The sequence below is a fragment of the Oncorhynchus masou genome, chromosome 2 (assembly GCF_036934945.1).
Source record: "Oncorhynchus masou masou isolate Uvic2021 chromosome 2, UVic_Omas_1.1, whole genome shotgun sequence".
Taxonomy (NCBI): domain Eukaryota; kingdom Metazoa; phylum Chordata; class Actinopteri; order Salmoniformes; family Salmonidae; genus Oncorhynchus; species Oncorhynchus masou.
The window spans coordinates 5369196-5390390 of NC_088213.1; the positions used below are offsets into that span (position 1 = coordinate 5369196).

Here is a 21195-nt window from a genome sequence, read left to right on the forward strand (position 1 = left end):
GGGGTGCATGGCCAGGTTTTCAAAAGCCCTCAATGAAAACAACATGCGGGAGAAAGGGAGGGAGGAGCAGAGGAAGGAGGAGGAGAGGGAGGAGGAGGAGAGGGAGGGAGGCCAGGCTGTGACTAAAGCCTGTCTTATGAGAGAGAAAGAGTCGGTGAAAGAGAGGGAGAGTCTTTACATCGACATCGAGCATCAGAGGAGAGGGGATCTAAAGGAAGTCCTGTGTTTGTGTGAAAGAGAGAGAGAGAAAGAGAGAGAGAGAAAATAGAGAGAGAGAATTAGAGAGAGAGAGAGAGATTAGAGACACAGAGAGAGAGAGAGAGAAAGAGAGAGAGAGAGACAGAGAGACAGAGAGAGAGAGAGAGAGAGAGAGAGACAGAGAGAGAGAGAGAGAGAGACAGATTAGAGACACAGGGAGAGAGAGAGAGAGATAGAGAGATAGTGAGAGAGAGAGAGAGAGAGAGAGACAGAGAGAGAGACAGAGAGAGAGAGAGGGGAAGGAAACCCCACATAAAGAGACAGAAGAGAGCCCTTCCTGGAACTCTCCAGTCCTCTCTGACTGCCGCCGCTCACTGAGGGAGAAAGACAGTAGTGTTTTAAAGAGGAACAGAGTACCTGGTTGTTATTCTGCTGAGGGCTGAGACAAACAGAGGAGAAGAAGACATGTCTGGTCATTTACTAAGGAGAAACTCCAGCAAGGAAGGTCTGCAGAACCTGCTCAGGTACGAGAAGTGGAGCTTTGATACTCCTTCTGCCAGGTGTTGGTGTGTGTTGGTCCTTCTGCCAGGTGTTGGTGTGTGTTGGTCCTTCTGCCAGGTGTTGGTGTGTGTTGGTCCTTCTGCCAGGTGTTGGTCCTTCTGCCAGGTGTTGTGTGTGTTGGTCCTTCTGCCAGGTGTTGGTGTGTGTTGGTCCTTCTGCCAGGTGTTGTGTGTGTTAGTTGGTGTTTCTGCCAGGTGTTGTGTGTGTTAGTTGGTCCTTCTGCCAGGTGTTGTGTGTGTTGGTCCTTCTGCCAGGTGTTGGTCCTTATGCCAGGTGTTGTGTGTGTTGGTCCTTCTGCCAGGTGTTGGTGTGTGTTGGTCCTTCTGTCAGGTGTTGTGTGTGTTAGTTGGTGTTTCTGCCAGGTGTTGTGTGTGTTAGTTGGTCCTTCTGCCAGGTGTTGTGTGTGTTAGTTCGTGTTTCTGCCAGGTGTTGGTGTGTGTTGGTCCTTCTGCCAGGTGTTGTGTGTGTTAGTTGGTGTTTCTGCCAGGTGTTGTGTGTGTTAGTTGGTGTTTCTGCCAGGTTTTGTGTGTGTTAGTTGGTCCTTCTGCCAGGTGTTGTGTGTGTTAGTTGGTCCTTCTGCCAGGTGTTGGTGTGTGTTGGTCCTTCTGCCAGGTGTTGTGTGTGTTAGTTGGTGTTTCTGCCAGGTGTTGTGTGTGTTAGTTGGTCCTTCTGCCAGGTGTTGTGTGTGTTAGTTGGTCCTTCTGCCAGGTGTTGTGTGTGTTAGTTGGTGTTTCTGCCAGGTGTTGTGTGTGTTAGTTGGTCCTTCTGCCAGGTGTTGGTGTGTGTTGGTTGGTCCTTCTGCCAGGTGTTGGTGTGTGTTGGTTGGTCCTTCTGCCTGGTGTTGGTGTGGGTTAGTTGGTCCTTCTGCCAGGTGTTGTGTGTGTTAGTTGGTCCTTCTGCCAGGTGTTGGTGTGTCTTGGTTGGTCCTTCTGCCAGGTGTTGGTGTGGGTTAGTTGGTCCTTCTGCAAGGTGTTGTGTGTGTTAGTTGGTGTTTCTGCCAGGTGTTGGTGTGGGTTTGTTGGTGTTTCTGCCAGGTGTTGGTGTGGGTTTGTTGGTGTTTCTGCCAGGTGTTGTGTGTGTTAGTTGGTCCTTCTGCCAGGTGTTGGTGTGTGTTGGTCCTTCTGCCAGGTGTTGTGTGTGTTAGTTGGTGTTTCTGACAGGTGTTGTGTGTGTTAGTTGGTCCTTCTGCCAGGTGTTGTGTGTGTTAGTTGGTCCTTCTGCCAGGTGTTGTGTGTGTTGGTCCTTCTGCCAGGTGTTGTGTGTGTTAGTTGGTGTTTCTGCCAGGTGTTGTGTGTGTTAGTTGGTCCTTCTGCCAGGTGTTGTGTGTGTTAGTTGGTGTTTCTGCCAGGTGTTGGTGTGGGTTTGTTGGTGTTTCTGCCAGGTGTTGGTGTGGGTTAGTTGGTGTTTCTGCCAGGTGTTGGTGTGTGTTCGTTGGTGTTTCTGCCAGGTGTTGTGTGTGTTAGTTGGTGTTTCTGCCAGGTGTTGGTGTGTGTTAGTTGGTGTTTCTATCAGGTATTGTGTGTTGTTCTGGTTGTTTATTGATGCTAATTAGATGTAGTTGACCATCAGGTGTTCTGGGATGTAACAACCTTCATATGTGATGTCTGTTAGTGGGAGGGAAGCAGTAACCTTCATATGTGATGTCTGTTACTGGGGGGGAAGCAGTAACCTTCATATGTGATGTCTGTTACTGGGGGGGAAGCAGTAACCTTCATATGTGATGTCTGTTAGTGGGAGGGAAGCAGTAACCTTCATATGTGATGTCTGTTACTGGGAGGGAAGCAGTAACCTTCATATGTGATGTCTGTTACTGGGAGGGAAGCAGTAACCTTCATATGTGGTGTCTGTTACTGGGAGGGAAGCAGTAACCTTCATATGTGATGTCTGTTACTGGGAGGAAGCAGTAACCTTCATATGTGATGTCTGTTACTGGGAGGGAAGCAGTAACCTTCATATGTGATGTCTGTTACTGGGAGGGAAGCAGTAACCTTCATATGTGATGTCTGTTACTGGGAGGGAAGCAGTAACATTCATATGTGATGTCTGTTACTGGGAGGGAAGCAGTAACCTTCATATGTGATGTCTGTTACTGGGAGGGAAGCAGTCACCTTCATATGTGGTGTCTGTTACTGGAAGCAGTAACCTTCATATGTGATGTCTGTTACTGGAAGCAGTAACCTTCATATGTGGTGTCTGTTACTGGGAGGGAAGCAGTAACCTTCATATGTGATGTCTGTTACTGGGAGGGAAGCAGTAACCTTCATATGTGATGTCTGTTACTACATATGTGGTGTCTGTTACTGGAAGCAGTAACCTTCATATGTGATGTCTGTTACTGGGGGGAAGCAGTAACCTTCATATGTGGTGTCTGTTACTGGGGGGGAAGCAGTAACCTTCATATGTGATGTCTGTTACTGGGAGGGAAGCAGTAACCTTCATATGTGATGTCTGTTACTGGGAGGGAAGCAGTAACCTTCATATGTGATGTCTGTTACTGGGAGGGAAGCAGTAACCTTCATATGTGATGTCTGTTACTGGGAGGGAAGCAGTAACCTTCATATGTGATGTCTGTTACTGGGAGGGAAGCAGTAACCTTCATATGTGATGTCTGTTACTGGGAGGGAAGCAGTAACCTTCATATGTGATGTCTGTTACTGGGAGGGAAGCAGTAACCTTCATATGTGATGTCTGTTACTGGGAGGAAGCAGTAACCTTCATATGTGGTGTCTGTTACTGGGAGGGAAGCAGTAACCTTCATATGTGATGTCTGTTACTGGGAGGGAAGCAGTAACCTTCATATGTGATGTCTGTTACTGGGAGGGAAGCAGTAACCTTCATATGTGATGTATGTTACTGGGAGGGAAGCAGTAACCTTCATATGTGATGTCTGTTACTGGGAGGGAAGCAGTAACCTTCATATGTGATATCTGTTACTGGGAGGGAAGCAGTAACCTTCATATGTGATATCTGTTACTGGGAGGGAAGCAGTAACCTTCATATGTGATGTCTGTTACTGGAGGGAAGCAGTAACCTTCATATGTGATGTCTGTTACTGGGAGGGAAGCAGTAACCTTCATATGTGATGTCTGAGACTGGGAGGGAAGCAGTAACCTTCATATGTGATGTCTGTTACTGGGAGGAAGCAGTAACCTTCATATGTGATGTCTGTTACTGGGAGGGAAGCAGTAACCTTCATATGTGATGTCTGTTACTGGTAGGGAAGCAGTAACCTTCATATGTGATGTCTGTTACTGGGAGGGAAGCAGTAACCTTCATATGTGATGTCGGTTATTGGGAGGGAAGCAGTAACCTTCATATGTGATGTCTGTTACTGGGGGGGAAGCAGTAACCTTCATATGTGATGTCGGTTATTGGGAGGGAAGCAGTAACCTTCATATGTGATGTCTGTTACTGGGAGGGAAGCAGTAACCTTCATATGTGATATCTGTTACTGGGAAGTGAAATCTTCATATCACCACCCTCTGTATCTCCATTCTGTGGTTCTGTGGAAAGTGGTTCAACGTTGATATGGTAGAAAAAGTAGCACATTCCTACTGCTCACTGACGTCTGAAGGGACGGCTTTATTAACCAGACACGTTAACAGTGTTCTTATTGAACAGCAGACGCCGGTCTCACAGACATTGACTCTGCTGCATTCCCAAAGAGACCGTCTGTGCAGCAATTACCGACAGCCACTTCATTACTGCTAATGGACAGGAAATTGGTCAAACAATGTCCTGCCCTACAGCACGGTGCCTCTTTAGGAGAGCAACTCCTATACAACAACTCCTATACAACTCCAACTCCTATACAACTCCTATACAACTCCAACTCCTATACAACTCCAACTCCTATACAACTCCTATACAACTTCAACTCCTATACAACTCCTATACAACTTACAACTCCTATACAACTCCAACTCCTATACAACTTCAACTCCTATACAACTCCTATACAACTCCTATACAACTATACAACTCCAATACAACTCCAACTCCTAACAACTCCTATACAACTCCAACCCTATACAACTCCAATACAACTCCAACTCCTATACAACTCCTATACAACTCCAACTCCTATACAACTCCAATACAACTCCAACTCCTATACAACTCCTATACAACTCCAACACTTATACAACTCCAATACAACTCCAACTCCTATACAACTCCAATACAACTCCAACTCCTATACAACTCCAACCTAATACAACTAAAACTCCTATACAACCCCTAAAGAAGACAATAGTACAACCACTAACTTTACAAAGAGGGAACTCTCCCCCTATCATCAACTGGTGTTTAACTCCTGGAGGTTAAATTGGACCCTCCCCCTTATCCCCGGGGACCAACTTTGAAGGGGTTTGACCTGTTACCCCTGACCTGGGGGTCCAATATAATAATAACTTAGTGGGTGTCCATATTTGGTGAGATGGACTCCAATCATCTTCGGAAGAGAGAAGAGAGGGGAGAGAGAGCTGGGCAGTATTTAAGAAATGGGGGTCAGTTGCACTTTGAACTCCTATGATGTAACTCCTGTTTTGATTTGAGGCTGCAACTCGGAGGGTTAAAGATCACTTTTATACAGCAAAGTGATTAATGACGTACGTGACTATCTACGGCTGTCAATCCAGATAAATAGTTACATTATTATCACACCTTGTTGATCATAAAGCGAATGTCTAAATGTGTCTAAACATTTTTCCAATTTCCTCGGACCACCAACAATACAGTACTGTAGACTATGTGCTGAACTTTTATGAGCTAATGCTTCTCACTGTTTCAAACAAAGCAAGCAGAAAACACGTTAACTCCTATACCAACTGAAAACCTATAAGATCTCTATACAAGCTCACCAACTCCTATACAGCACTCCAACTCCTATACATCACTCACAATGATGAACTCCAACATCCAGGACTCTATACAGCATCTCCTATAGAACTAGGACCTCTATAACTCCTATACAACATCATCCATGAGAAGAGAGTGGTCCAACTCTATAACAACTCCAATGAGAAGAGATAGGACCTCTACAACTCCAACTCAGCATCATACAACTGAGAAGAGAGGATGATAGGACCTCTATACAACTCCAACTCCTATGAGAAGAACTCCTATACAACTCAACTCCATCACATAGAACAAGTGATGATAGGACCCTATACAGCATCATCTCCAATATACAACTGATAACTCCTATACAGCATCATCACTCCTATACAACTCCAACTCTATGAGAAGAGAGTGATGATAGGACCTCTATAACTCCTATACAACTCCAACTCATCATCACAATGAGAAGAGATATAGGAAGCATCCAACTCCTATACAGCATCATCACCATGAGAACAACTGCATCATCATCACAATGAGAAGAGAGTGTGATAGGACAACTCCAACTCCTATACAACCTCTGTAACAGCATCATCAATGAGATACAAGTGGTGATAGGACTCCCTATACAATCAACTCCTGATGATAGGACCTCTATAGCAGCATCAATAGGACCTCTATAGCAGCATCAACTCCATATGAGAAGAGAGTGGTGATAGGACCTCTGTAACAGCATCATCCACAATGAGAAGAGAGTGATGATAGGACCCAACTGTAACAGCATCATCATCACAATGAGAAGAGAGTGACTAGCAGCATCATCACCATGAGAAGAGAGTGGTGATAGGACCTCTATAGCATAGTGATGAAGGAACTCTATAGCACTCCAACTAGGACCTCTATACAACTCCATCACTATAACAGCATCATCACCATGAGAAGAGAGTGGTGATAGGACCTCTTAGCATCAACATCCTATAGCAGCATCATCACCATGAGAAGAGAGTGGTGATAACTATAGCCAATCACCATGAGAAGAGAGTGGTGATAGGACCTTAACATCATCCACAATGAGAAGAGAGTGGTGATAGGACAAGCATCTCCTATAGCAACTAAGATCACTTTTAATACAGCTCATCTCTGATCCAACTGGACCAGCCAATCGGTGACTTTCTAGGATCGCAGAACTCTTCTCTGGTCGAAGGCCACTCTTCCAGGTCTGTGTCTGCAGAGGGACTTTTAACTGCCGTTACGCCGTTATCGTTTCTGGGAAGCGTGTTTCCATCAGGAGTGTGTGACACTAGAGACTTGAGGTGAGCAGAATCAACAACCTCTGTATCATTAAGACAGTTACTACGGGTGAAGGTGTTTAAAAACCCCATGTCCACTGTTAGAAGACAGATGTAAACCCCTAACGGTGGCCTACAAGTCAGAGCAGTTCCGCTGGACCAGTGAGACCGGGCGCCAGACTGGGAACGGTTGAGCCTTCAGGTGGAAATGCTCAGGGAGGAGATGGAAACAGAACTGAGCCTTCAGGTGGAAACTCGCTCAGGGAGACCAGAGATGGAAACAGAACGGTCTGAGCCTTCAGGTGGAAACCCGATCAGGGAGACACAGAGATGGAAACAGAACGGTCTGAGCCTTCAGGGGTTTGAGCTGGCCTTCAGGTGGACAGTGAGACCAGAGATGGAAACAGGGTCTGAGCCTTCAGGTGGAAACTCGATCAGTGAGACACAGAGATGGAAACAGAACGGTCTGAGCCTTCAGGTGGAAACTCGCTTTGAGACACAGATGGAAACATAACGGTCTGAGCCTTCAGGTGGAAACTTGCTCAGAGAGAGATGGAAACAGAACGGTCTGAGCCTTCAGGTGGAAACTCATCTTCAGGGAGGACAGAGATGGAAACAGAACGGTCTGAGCCTTCAGAAACTAGCTCAGGGAGCAGAGATGGAAACAGAACGGTCTGAGCCTTCAGGTGGAAACTCGTCAGTGAGACACAGAGATGGAAACAGAACGGTCTGAGCCTTCAGGTGGAAATTATTTTCACAGAGATGGAAACCGTTTTGAGCCTTCAGGTGGAAGGCTGCTCAGGAGACACAGAGAGAAACAGAACGGTCTGAGCCTTCAGGTGGAAACCGCTCAGGGAGACACAGAGATGGAAACAGAACGGTCTGAGCCTTCAGGTGGAAATCGCTCAGGGAGATACAGAGATGGAAACAGAACGGTCTGAGCCTTCAGGTGGAAACGCTCAGTGAGACACAGAGATGGAAACAGAACGGTCTGAGCCTTCAGGTGGAAACTGTCAGGGAGACACAGAGATGGAAACAGAACGGTCTGAGCCTTCAGGTGGAAACTTCAGGGAGACACATGATGAAACAGAACGGTCTGACACGCTCAGGGAGACACAGAGATGGAAACAGAACGGTCTGAGCCTTCAGGTGGAAATCAGGGAGTGGAAACAGAACGGTCTGAGCCTTCAGGTGGAAACAGTGAGACACAGAGATGGAAACAGAACGGTCTGAGGCTTCAGGTGGAAACTCGCTCAGGGAGACACAGAGATGGAAACAGAACGGTCTGAGCCTTCAGGTGGAAACTCGCTCAGGGAGACACAGAGATGGAAACAGAACGGTCTGAGCCTTCTGGAAACAGAACGGTCTGAGTTTCAGGTGGAAACAGGGAGACAACAGAGATGGAAACAGAACGGTCTGAGCCTTCAGGTGGAAATCGCTCAGGGAGAAGGGGCCAGAGATGGACAGAACGGTCTGAGCCTTCAGGTGGAAACTCGCTCAGGGAGACACAGAGATGGAAACAGAACGGTCTGACTTCAGGTGGAAACTGAGGGAGACACAGAGATGGAAACAGAACGGTCTGAGCCTTCAGGTGGAAACTCGCATCAGGGAGACACAGAGATGGAAACAGAAGTGAGATCAGGTGGAACCTCTATAGGGAGACATCATCAGAGATGGAGAACGGTCTGAGCCTTCAGGTGATGATAGAAACCGCTCAGGGAGACACAGAGATGGAAACAGAACGGTCTGAGCATCTTCAGGTGGAAACCATGAGACACAGAGATGGTGATAGGACGGTCTGTCAGGTGGAAACAGCATCAGGGAGACACAGAGATGGAAACAGAACGGTGAGCCTTCAGGTGGAAACTCTGTGAACAGCATCACAGAGATGGAAACAGAGTGGTCTGAGCCTTCAGGACCTCTATCAGGGAGACACAGAGATGGAAGAACGGTCTGAGCCTTCAGGTGGAACCTCTGTAGGGAGACATCAGAGATGAGAAACAGAGCCTTCAGGTGAGTCTGAGCCTTAGGTGGAAACCTCAGGGAGACAGCAGATCACAGAACGGTCTGAGAGGTGGTGGTGATAGGACCTCTGAGATGGAAACAGAACGGTCTGAGCTTCATCACCATCAGGGAGACACAGAGATGGAAACAGAACGGTCTGAGCCTTCAGGTGGAAACTCGCCAGGGAGACACAGAGATGGAAACAGAACGGTCTGAGCCTTCAGGTGGAAACCTCAGGGAGACACAGAGTGGAAACAGAACTGAGCATCATCAGGGAGACACAGAGATGGAAACAGAACGGTCTGAGCCTTCAGGTGGAAACAGCATCAGGGAGACACAGAGATGGAAACAGAAGAGCCTTCAGGTGGTGCTCAGGGAGACACAGAGATGGAAACAGACGGTCTGATCAGGTGGAAATCGCTCAGGGAGACACAGAGATGGAAACAGAACGGTCTGAGCCTTCAGGTGGTCACTCAGGGAGACACAGAGATGGAAACAGAACGGTCTGAGCCTTCAGGTGGAAATCAGGGAGACACTCATCTCTGATCCGTTTTTAACATCTTTGCCTTCAGGTGGAAACTCAGCCAATCAGGGGATTACACAGAGATGGAAACAGAACGGTCTGAGCCTTCAGGTGGAAATCAGGAGACACAGAGATGGAAACAGAACGGTCTGAGCCTTCAGGTGGAAACCAGGGAGACATCAGAGATGGAAACGGTCTGAGCCTTCAGGTGGAGACACAGAGATGTCTGAGCCTTCAGGTGGAAACTCGCTCAGGGAGACACAGAGATGGAAACAGAACGGTCTGAGCCTTCAGGTGGAAACTCGCTCAGGGAGACACAGAGATGGAAACAGAACGGTTAGCCTTCTCGTCAGGGAGACACAGAGATGGAAACAGAACGGTCTGAGCCATCAGGAGGTGTCAGGGAGACACAGAGATGGAAACAGAACGGTCTGAGCCTTCAGGTGGAAATCAGGGAGACACAGAGATGGAAACAGAACGGTCTGAGCCTTCAGGTGGAAATTAAGACACAGAGATACGGGAGAAGGTCTGAGCCTTCAGGTGGAAACCCCATGGGAGACACAGAGATGTCTGAGCCTTCAGGTGGAAACGCCAGAGACACAGAGATGGAAACAGAACGGTGGCCTGGAAACCCCAGTCAGAGCAGAACTGCTGGACACAGTGAGACACGGGCGCCAGAGATGGAAACAGAACGGTCTGAGCCTTCAGGTGGAAACTCGCTCAGGGAGACACAGAGATGGAAACAGAACGGTCTGAGCCTTCAGGTGGAAACGCTCAGGGAGACACAGAGATGGAAACAGAACGGTCTGAGCCTTCAGAAATCAGGGAGACACAGGAAACAGAACGGTCTGAGCCTTCAGGTGGAAACTCGCTCAGGGAGACACAGAGATGGAAACAGAACGGTCTGAGCCTTCAGGTGGAAACTCGCTCAGGGAGACACAGAGATGGAAACAGAACGGTCTGAGCCTTCAGGTGGAAACTCGCTCAGGGAGACACAGAGATGGAAACAGAACGGTCTGAGCCTTCAGGTGGAAACTCGCTCAGTGAGACACAGAGATGGAAACAGAACGGTCTGAGCCTTCAGGTGGAAACTCGCTCAGGGAGACACAGAGATGGAAACAGAACGGTCTGAGCCTTCAGGTGGAAACTCGCTCAGGGAGACACAGAGATGGAAACAGAACGGTCTGAGCCTTCAGGTGGAAACTCGCTCAGGGAGACACAGAGATGGAAACAGAACGGTCTGAGCCTTCAGGTGGAAACTCGCTCAGGGAGACACAGAGATGGAAACAGAACGGTCTGAGCCTTCAGGTGGAAACTCGCTCAGGGAGACACAGAGATGGAAACAGAACGGTCTGAGCCTTCAGGTGGGCAGGGAGACCAGAGATGGAAACAGAACGGTCTGAGCCTTCAGGTGGAAACTCGCTCAGGTGGGGAGACACAGAGATGGAAACAGAACGGTCTGAGCCTTCAGGTGGAAACTTGCTCAGTGAGACACAGAGATGGAAACAGAACGGTCTGAGCCTTCAGGTGGAAACTCGCTCAGGGAGGGAGACACAGAGATGGAAACAGAACGGTCTGAGCCTTCAGGTGGAAACTCGCTCAGGGAGACACAGAGATGGAAACAGAACGGTCTGAGCCTTCAGGTGGAAACTCGCTCAGGGAGACACAGAGATGGAAACAGAACGGTCTGAGCCTTCAGGTGGAAACTCGCTCAGTGAGTCCACAGATTATTGTCATCTGGACTGAGGCACTCATGATGGGGGCTAGGTGGAGGGTGGAGGGAGGTTAGTCATGTCCTTCTGGAGTGGATTTACAGTAATTCATGTAGAAAAATCATATGCGTCTGACGTCTCCTTCTCCCAGACTAGAGTTAGGTGGGTTCAGGTGAAATGTGAGGTCTCCTTCCCCCAGACTAGAGTTAGGTGGGTTTAGGTGAAATGTGAGGTCTCCTTCCCCCAGACTAGAGTTAGGTGGGTTAGAAATGTGGGCTATCAGACTATAGATTAATGTCACAGATATCAGACTCCCAGAAAGTTAGGTGGGTTTAGGTGAAATGTCTCCTTCCCACAGACTAGATAGGTGGGAGGTGAAATGAGGTCTCCTTCTCCCAGACTAGAGTTAGGTGGTTATCTGACTATAGATTAATGTCACAGATTATAGATTAATGACAGATTATAGATTAATGTCAGATATCTGACTATCACAGATAGATTAATGTCACAGATATCACAGATGATTAATGTCACAGATTATAGATTAATGACACAGATATCAGAATATAGGTTAATGTCACAGATTATAGATCAATGTCACATATATCAGACTATAGATTAATGACACAGATATCTGACTATAGATTAATGTCACTGATATCAGACTATAGATTAATGTCACAGATTATAGATTAATGTCACAGATATCAGACTATAGATTAATGTCACAGATATCAGACTATAGATTAATGACACAGATATCAGAATATAGGTTAATGTCACAGATTATAGATCAATGTCACATATATCAGACTATAGATTAATGACACAGATATCTGACTATAGATTAATGTCACTGATATCAGCCTATAGATTAATGTCACAGATTATAGATTAATGTCACAGATATCAGACTATAGATTAATGTCACTGATATCAGACTATAGATTAATGTCACAGATATCAGACTATAGATTAATGTCACAGATATCTGACTATAGATTAATGTCACTGATATCAGTGGCACCTCACTGACCAGACCTGTTTCTGATTATGATACAATGACACACAGTATGTACCAGAAACCAAACAGAATGTACTTTTTGCTCAGGGAATTGTTTGCATTGTGTATTTCGAATCAGGGCAAATTGTGTTTGAGTAAAGCAAGGAGACCGTTACTATTCAGAATCATTACAATGCCAACGTCGCAACGTCTTACACTTGGAGGGTACTTCCTTCTATTCTAAGTGCTTTGCTCACGATTGCTTGTTTCAAACTTTTATTTCGTCCCGTATTGTGACGGAAAACTTCAATGGCTTAACAATGTCTGCTAAAGCAAGTTTCATCATTGCAGTTCATTGACTCTCTACTGTCTACGTCTGTCTGTGAGGTTTGAGGTTGTTGCTGTCTCACAAACAGGAGAGTGATTGATGGTAGTCGTGTAGCAGCCCTGGGGCTGTATCACTGCCTGTCTGGTTCAGTTGCTTTTAGCCATCTGCGTCACTTAGTGATGACATCATCAAAATGACATTGAAGGGTCTGGGTTCACGTCCTGGTGTCATGGACTAGACGTTACATAGTACATGTAAATCCGGGGGAAAACTCTAATTAGTATGATATGTCATGTTATGTTTGGTATAAGACAGATGGTTACTTAACGCAAAAAACAAAGGTAATGTTATTGGTTGGGGTGGATGGGTAAGCATCATTATTATCTGACCCTGCTGGTCATCTATGAACGTTTGAACATCTTGGCCATGTACTGTTATCATCTCCACCCTGCACAGCCAGAAGAGGACTGGCCACCCCTCAGAGCATGGTTCCTCTCTAGGTTTCTAATCTCCACCCGGCACAGCCAGAAGAGGACTAGCCACCCCTCAGAGTCTGGTTCCTCTCTAGGTTTCTTCCTAGATTCCTGCCTTTCTAGGGAGTTTTTCCTAGCCACTGTGCTTCTACATCTGCATTACTGCTGTTTGGGGTTTTAGGCTGGGTTTCTGTACAGCACTTTGTGACATCGGCGGATGTAAGAAGGGCTTTATAAATACATTCGATTGATGGATATAACGCGAACATCTAGCAACCCAAAGGTTGTGAGGTCGAATCTCTACAAGGACAACTTTAGCTAATTAGCAATCTTTCAACTACTTGCTATTTTTAGCTACTTTGCATCTACTTAGCATGTTAGCTAATGCGAATTGTAATTCATAACATATCATACTAAATGTATTGTCTCAGGATGTACGTATAGAATAATAGGAAATGCTCTGAGACCAGGTTGCAGCGGGTTCAATGGAGTCTTTTATGACTGGAACTTCCCTAATGGAGATGACATCATCTGGGGGAGGAACACACACACACACACACACGCACACGCACACGCACACGCACACGCACACACACACACACACACACACACACACACACACACACACACACACACACACACACACACACACACCCTCCTGCCCTCTCCACCCCCCCTCTCAATCTGTCTCCCAGACCTCGACTGTCTCCACCTCCCCCGAAAGGAAGAAGTGACATGCCTCAGATAGAGTTTTACCCGTCAAAACCCAGAGCACACGTGTCATAACCCAGGGACGCACAAGTCATTATGGAGTATGAGAGAAAATGCTGATGGAAGGGACATTATCAAAATGGAAAGGGTTGGGAAGGGTTGGAAAGGATTGGAAAGGGTTGGAAAGGGTTAGGAAGAGTTGGAAAGGTTTGGGAAGGGTTGGGAAGAGTTGGAAAGGGTTGGGAAGAATTGGAAAGGGTTGGAAAGGGTTGGGAAGAGTTGGAAAGGGTTGGGAAGGGTTGGAAATGGTTGGGAAGAGTTGGAAAGGATTGGGAAGGGTTGAAAAGGGTTTGGAAGAGTTGGAAAGGGTTAGGAAGAGTTGGAAAGGGTTGGAAAGGGTTAGGAAGGGTTGGGAAGAGTTGGAAAGGATTGCGAAGGGTTGGAAAGGGTTTGGAAGAGTTGGAAAGGGTTGGAAAGGGTTAGGAAGAGTTGGAAAGGTTAGGAAGAGTTGGAAAGGGTTGTAAATGGTTAGGAAGCATTGGAAAGGGTTAGGAGGAGTTGGAAAGGGTTGGGAAGAGTTGGAAAGAGTGGGAAAAGGTTACTATGAGTTGGGATGTTGCTTCAGACTTGGTTGTGGAAACAATAGTGTGAAAGGGAAAGGTTGGTCTTCACAATATGTTTTCCTGTTCTCTTCTCCCACAACCACCTCTCTACTCTAGCTAGCATGTGCTGCTACACTGAGGGTTTTACACTGAGTGGACAAAACATTAGGAACACCTGCTCTTTCCATGACATAGACTGACCAGGTGAATCCATGTGAAAATATGTGATCCCCTTTTTGATGTCACTTGTTAAATCTGCTTCAATCAGTGTCGATGAAGGGGAGGAGACATTTTAAACAATTATTTTTAAGCCTTGAATCAATTGAGCCATGGATTGTGTGTGTGTGCCATTTAGAGGGCAAGACAATAGATTGAAGTGCCTTTGGACGGGGTATGATAGTAGGTGCCAGGTGCACCGGCTTGAGAACTGTAACTCTGGTGGGGTTTTCACGCTCAACAGTTTCCCGTGTGAATCAAGAGTGGTCCACCACCCAAAGGACATCCAGCCAACTATAAAAAAAACTGTAGGAGGCATTGGAGTCAACATGGGCCAGCATCCCTGTGGAACGCTTTCGACACCTTGTAGAGTCCATGACCCCGATGAATTGAGGCTGTTCTGAGGGCAACATGGGCCGCAACTCAATGTTAGGAAGATGTTCCTAATGTTTTGTACCCTCAAACTCTCTTTTGGCTGTGAATGACCTCCTCTGGCCATAGAGAATAAATGGGTGGTGGTGGTTTTATCAGTATACACTGTACAGTACAGTCCTGGTGGCATTATGAGAGAGGTTTACACAGATTAAAAGTGCACTATGCAATAATTACTGCTTTCCAATGGTCATTTTAATTAGGATTAAGGACCCACATGAATAAGGAGTGTGGCTTTAAATGTTTAATTCCTCTTGTTTGTCTTATTGTTTGGAGACTGAGACTGAGACTGAGAGGTACCTCTGTTTGTTGCTGTGCTGGCCACTTCAGACTTCCTGCTCAGACTGGCCAATCCCAGGCCAGATCCTCAGGTGACCTATTTTGGCTGGTGTGATCCTGTGGTGACCTAGGTTGGCTGATGTTTTTTCAGTAGCATACAGCTCTCTAACACAGTAAAAACCTTAGGGCTTATTTTCACTGAATATAGTTATCAGAGTGACTGAATATAGGTATCAGAGTGACTGAATAGAGCTATCAGAGTGACTGAATATAGTTATCAGAGTGACTGAATAGAGTTATCAGAGTGACTGAATATAGTTATCAGAGTGACTGAATGGAGTTATCAGAGTGACTGAATAGAGATATCAGAGTGACTGAATAGAGTTATCAGAGTGACATTTCAATTGACATAATATGGTGGGATTGTCACAAGCCGAGAGAGGGTTCGGTTGACATTCTCGCTTCGCATCTCAAAAGTATCCCGTAGATGTCACAGTAGCCCCTAGCCAGGAAGCTAAGCATTGCAAACTATTCTACTAGCTAGCTACTAGCTAATGATAAGCAAGCAAATCTTCATGCATCTACTATATTACACTTTTGAATAACGCAACAAATTGCAAGCATGTTCAGACAATTTAACGGTTTATTTTCTCATCTGTACACTCATTGCATTTTAACTTTAAGACAAAAGCATACAGTTCCTGCTAGCTAAAGCTAACAACACAAGCATATAGTTCCTGCTTGCTAAAGCTAACAACAAAAGCATATAGTTCCTGCTAACTAAAGCTAACAACAAAAGCAAATAGTTCCTGCTAGCTAAAGCTAACAACAAAAGCATATAGTTCCTGCTAGCAAAAGCTAACAACAAAAGCATATAGTTCCTGCTAGCTAAAGCTAACAACAAAAGCAAATACTTCCTGCTAGCTAAAGCTAACAACAAAAGCATATAGTTCCTGCTAGCTAAAGCTAACAACAAAAGCAAATACTTTCTGCTAGCTAAAGCTAACAACAAAAGCATATAGTTCCTGCTAGCAAAAGCTAAGAACAGATCTTCATCAATTAACGTTAGTGTAAAAATAAAATAATGCCCACCCCTCTAATACGAATATAAAGAACAGCAGCCCTGCCTTACAACATTACAACAAACCATGTTTCCTTTTTGTTAACCCTTCTGCTGTGTTCTGGTGGAGTTGGACCGATTTACAAGTTTTCTCTCTGAAAAATGTAGTTCATTTCATCTGATTGTCATAAGGTTCCAGGACTTTGTCCTCACAGGGCATCTGAACACACACAATACATTTGGATGATTTTCATTACATTTTGGGTGTTTTATTTAACTTTTGTACAACTTTGGTGTTTTCGGTCAAAAATGGCGGGTCATTAGAAATGAATGGGTGAGACTACAAATAGTGTATAAAACTGAGTTCAGGCACATGTCCATTCATCAGATGGACACACTTCCTCTCACAGACCCCCACATGCATGTTTGTATGAACACACGCACGCACACACACACACACACACACACACACACACACACACACACACACACACACACACACACACACACACACACACACACACACACACACACACACACACACACACACACACACACACACACACACACTATTTACAAATCATGAGACACACACAGTCAGAGTTAGTTACACACCTCTTTTGGATCAATTCTTCTATCATGGCAACCCCCACAGGATAAGACAGCATCGGAACCTCAAACTTAAACCCCAATAGAATCTTTCTTGACTCCACTGGCACACAGAACCACACCTGTTCCGGCATTCTCACAAACAATCACAACATTGTTTAAACATATGATGAATATAAAAATATATAGAACTTTTTCTTTCCCCAATAGCTCCACGGAACCACACCTGGTCTCACAAACAATCTCAACATTGCTTTTTTTGAGGCCTTGCTCGCAATTCATTCTGTGGCAGCACAATGACCAAAACGATATACTGTATGTGGGGCTCATGACACTGGTGAGGAGGAGAGAGTCCTTGTTAAACTTTGACACAAAGTAGTCTGTGATAAATAGCACAATATGTTTCATCTGAGTATTTGTTATAGTCAAAATAATCCATACCTTATGCTTGTTTTACTCAAAAACTAGTTGTATGACCTCAGGTCAATGAGGCCTTCAGGCCATAAATATCAAATTGAAGTACAAAACTTGTAATGTTCATCAAACTCATTTTCCTCAGAAGCTTCTGCATTCAACACATGTGGTGTGGTTGTGGTTATGCTTAGATGTATTCTCCAGACCAATGCATAGGGAACTGTTGATATGTTGTCCCCAAAATTATATAGGATACATTTTCTTCAAAGAAAAGTGCTAATTAATGCATTTTACTACGTTTCTTTGGTGTTTTCACCGATTGAAAGATGAAAAAAAAAGTATTTATCCACAATCGACTATGTGTAAGACAGGTCCTGGAGCGTCTTAACTAAACAAAACCATATGACCTGATTAGAAAAACCTGGCCACATCGCAGCCTTCATAAAACTGTTTTTAACACATTATTTACTTCTATGTCACACCCAGAGTATTTGACCTGTTTAGGTGAGCCTACCAGATCAGGGAAAAAACTCTGGGCCCCAGGAAAACAATCCCCCCCATCACTCTGGGACCCGGGGTGCCACCTGTGAAATCACCGCACAATGTTACAAATGAGAAGACGAGTGTCCTGCTCGATTTCCGGAGGTGGCATTCAAGACAGGATCATTTCGTCAGTTTATACAACAGTATTGTCCCTGAAGAACCTCACAAAAATGTCCCTTTGCTAGTGTCAATGTGAAAACGGACTTTGACTAGACGTGCACTCAAGGCAAGCTAGTTCCTCACACCTGACTCCATTTCATAAATCAAATCAAATCAAATCAAATGTTATTTGTCACATACACATGGTTAGCAGATGTTAATGCGAGTGTAGCGAAATGCTTGTGCTTCTAGTTCCAACAATGCAGCAATAACCAACAAGTAATCTAACTAACAATTCCTAAACTACTGTCTTATACACAGTGTAAGGGGATAAAGAATATGTACATAAGGATATATGAATGAGTGATGGTACAGAGCAGCATAGGCAAGATACAGTAGATGGTATCGAGTACAGTATATACATATGAGATGAGTATGTAAACAAAGTGGCATAGTTAAAGTGGCTAGTGATATATGTATTACATAAGGATGCAGTCGATGATATAGAGTACAGTATATACGTATGCATATGAGATGAATAATGTAGGGTAAGTAACATTATATAAGGTAGCATTGTTTAAACTGGCTAGTGATACATGTATTACATAAGGATGCAGTCGATGATATAGAGTACAGTATATACATATGAGAAGAGTATGTAAACAAAGTGGCATAGTTAAAGTGGCTAGTGATACATGCATTACATAAGGATGCAGTCGATGATATAGAGTACAGTATATAGTATATACATAATTGGATGTGTTAGATTTGTTGTGTATAAAATTCATGTTCAGTTCCGTTTCCTGATTCATTTCAATCGGGATGAACGGACTTGATTTGAAGTACTTCTTGATTCTCGTCAAACGTCCTTATTTGTTCCCCTGTGTGTTTAAAATGAGAAAAACATCCCAATAGTAACAGTTCCTCACATTCTGTGCCAGGCCCCCCTATCGTTTTAGACTCATTATTTAGCAACCCGAAGAGAGAACAGCAACACACGGGTTCATTACATTAGAGTCAACTGAGCTCCAATATAAACTAGAGGTTTGGCAGCTCCGTCTTCTCTGTGGTCTACATAGCAATTATATGGGACATGAGAATGGTGGGCTTTGATGTGATTTAATGATAAACAATCTTAATTAAAACAGTAGAAAGAAAGATATTTTATGCAGTATTTATTTGCATGGCAATCTAAGTCTAGTCTATGGATGGAAATCAAACCTTCATTTTTTAATTGATTTAGATTTAGAAACAGAACAAAGATTATTAAAGAACATTTCCCCCTGGTCAAGATGAGTCAGTCCTTTTATTATTTTATGAAATAGTTTAGGAAACAAAATGGCTGAATTGACATGAATGTTTCCATTGTGGTGAATTAAAGGCCATTGTTGAGGACTGTCAGTCGCTGTGTTGGCTCCACTTACAGTAAGAATGGAGAGGAAATGATGGATCCTAGGAGTGTGTGTGTGTGTGTGTGTGTGTGTGTGTGTGTGTGTGTGTGTGTGTGTGTGTGTGTGTGTGTGTGTGTGTGTGTGTGTGTGTGTGTGTGTGTGTGTGTGTGTGTGTGTGTGTATGGCTCTCCTGTGTAGAGTTCATACCAGGACAAGAAAATCCTCTTTGACCCACTCCAACCTCTAGCATCCTCCTCTTCAGTCCTCCTGACCATAACTCTTCTCCAGAGTCTCTTTTCTCCCTCCCTCCCTCCCTCGACCAACTTACCCCCTCCCTCCCTCGACCTACTTACCCCCTCCCTCTGCCTCCCTCCCCACTCCTTCCTCTCTCCTCTACCTCTTAACCTACTCACCCCCTCCCTCTGCCTCCCTCCCTGCCTCCTCTGCCTCTCGACCCTCACTCCTCCTCCCTCCTCTCAGTAGAGTTATCTCACTCCTCCATCCCTCCTCTAGGGTCCTCACAGTAGAGTTATCTGTCAGGTGAGCTGGTTAGTTAGTTAGTAGGGTCACAGTAGAGTTATCTGTCAGGTGAGCTGGTTAGTGAGTTAGTAGGGTCACAGTAGAGTTATCTGACAGGTGAGCTGGTTAGTTAGTTAGTAGGGTCACAGTAGAGTTATCTGTCAGGTGAGCTGGTTAGTTAGTTAGTAGGGTTACTGTACAGTTATCTGTCAGGTGAGCTGGTTAGTTAGTTAGTAGGGTCACAGTAGAGTTATCTGTCAGGTGAGCTGGTTAGTTAGTTAGTAGGGTTACAGTAGAGTTATCTGTCAGGTGAGCTGGTTAGTTAGTATGGTTACAGTAGAGTTATCTGTCAGGTGAGCTGGTTAGTTAGTAGGGTTACAGTAGAGTTATCTGTCAGGTGAGCTGGTTAGTTAGTTAGTAGGGTCACAGTATAGTTATCTGACAGGTGAGCTGGTTACTTAGTAGGATTATAGTATAGTTATCTGACAGGTGAGCTGGTTAGTAAGTAGGATTACAGTATAGTTATCTGTCAGGTGAGCTGGTTAGTTAGTAGGGTTACAGTAGAGTTATCTGTCAGGTGAGCTGGTTAGTTAGTTAGTAGGGTTACATTAGAGTTATCTGTCAGGTGAGCTGGTTAGTTAGTTAGTATGGTTACAGTAGAGTTATCTGACAGGTGAGCTGGTTAGTTAGTAGGATTACAGTATAGTTATCTGTCAGGTGAGCTGGTTAGTTAGTTAGTAGGGTTACAGTAGAGTCATCTGTCAGGTGAGCTGGTTAGTTAGTTAGTAGGGTTACAGTATAGTTATCTGACAGGTGAGCTGGTTAGTTAGTTAGTAGGGTCACAGTAGAGTTATCTGACAGGTGAGCTGGTTAGTTAGATAGTAGGGTCACAGTAGAGTTGTCTGTCAGGTGAGCTGGTTAGTTAGTAGGGTCACAGTAGAGTTATCTGACAGGTGAGCTGGTTAGTTAGTTAGTAGGGTCACAGTAGAGTTATCTGTCAGGTGAGCTGGTTAGTTAGTAGTGTCACAGTAGAGTTATCTGACAGGTGAGCTGGTTAGTTAGTAGGGTTACAGTAGAGTTATCTGTCAGGTGAGCTGGTTAGTTAGTTAGTAGGGTTACAGTAGAGTTATCTGTCAGGTGAGCTGGTTAGTTAGTTAGTATGGTTACAGTAGAGTTATCTGACAGGTGAGCTGGTTAGTTAGTAGGGTCACAGTAGAGTTATCTGTCAGGTGAGCTGGTTAGTTAGTTAGTAGGATTACAGTAGAGTTATCTGACAGGTGAGCTGGTTAGTTAGTTAGTAGGGTCACAGTAGAGTTATCTGTCAGGTGAGCTGGTTAGTTAGTAGGGTCACAGTAGAGTTATCTGACAGGTGAGCTGGTTAGTTAGT

At 44.8% G+C, this 21195-nt stretch overlaps 1 protein-coding gene across 1 annotated transcript in view; it reads left to right on the plus strand.

The window, feature by feature from the left end:
* Positions 1-425: 425 nt before the first annotated feature.
* Positions 426-21195, plus strand: part of LOC135552275 (non-muscle caldesmon-like) — a 65258-nt gene continuing 44488 nt past the window's right edge. The window contains exon 1 of the mRNA XM_064983804.1: positions 426-722. Coding sequence (XP_064839876.1) covers positions 664-722 — 59 coding nt within the window. The 5' untranslated portion in view covers positions 426-663. The remainder of the gene's footprint in view (positions 723-21195) is intronic.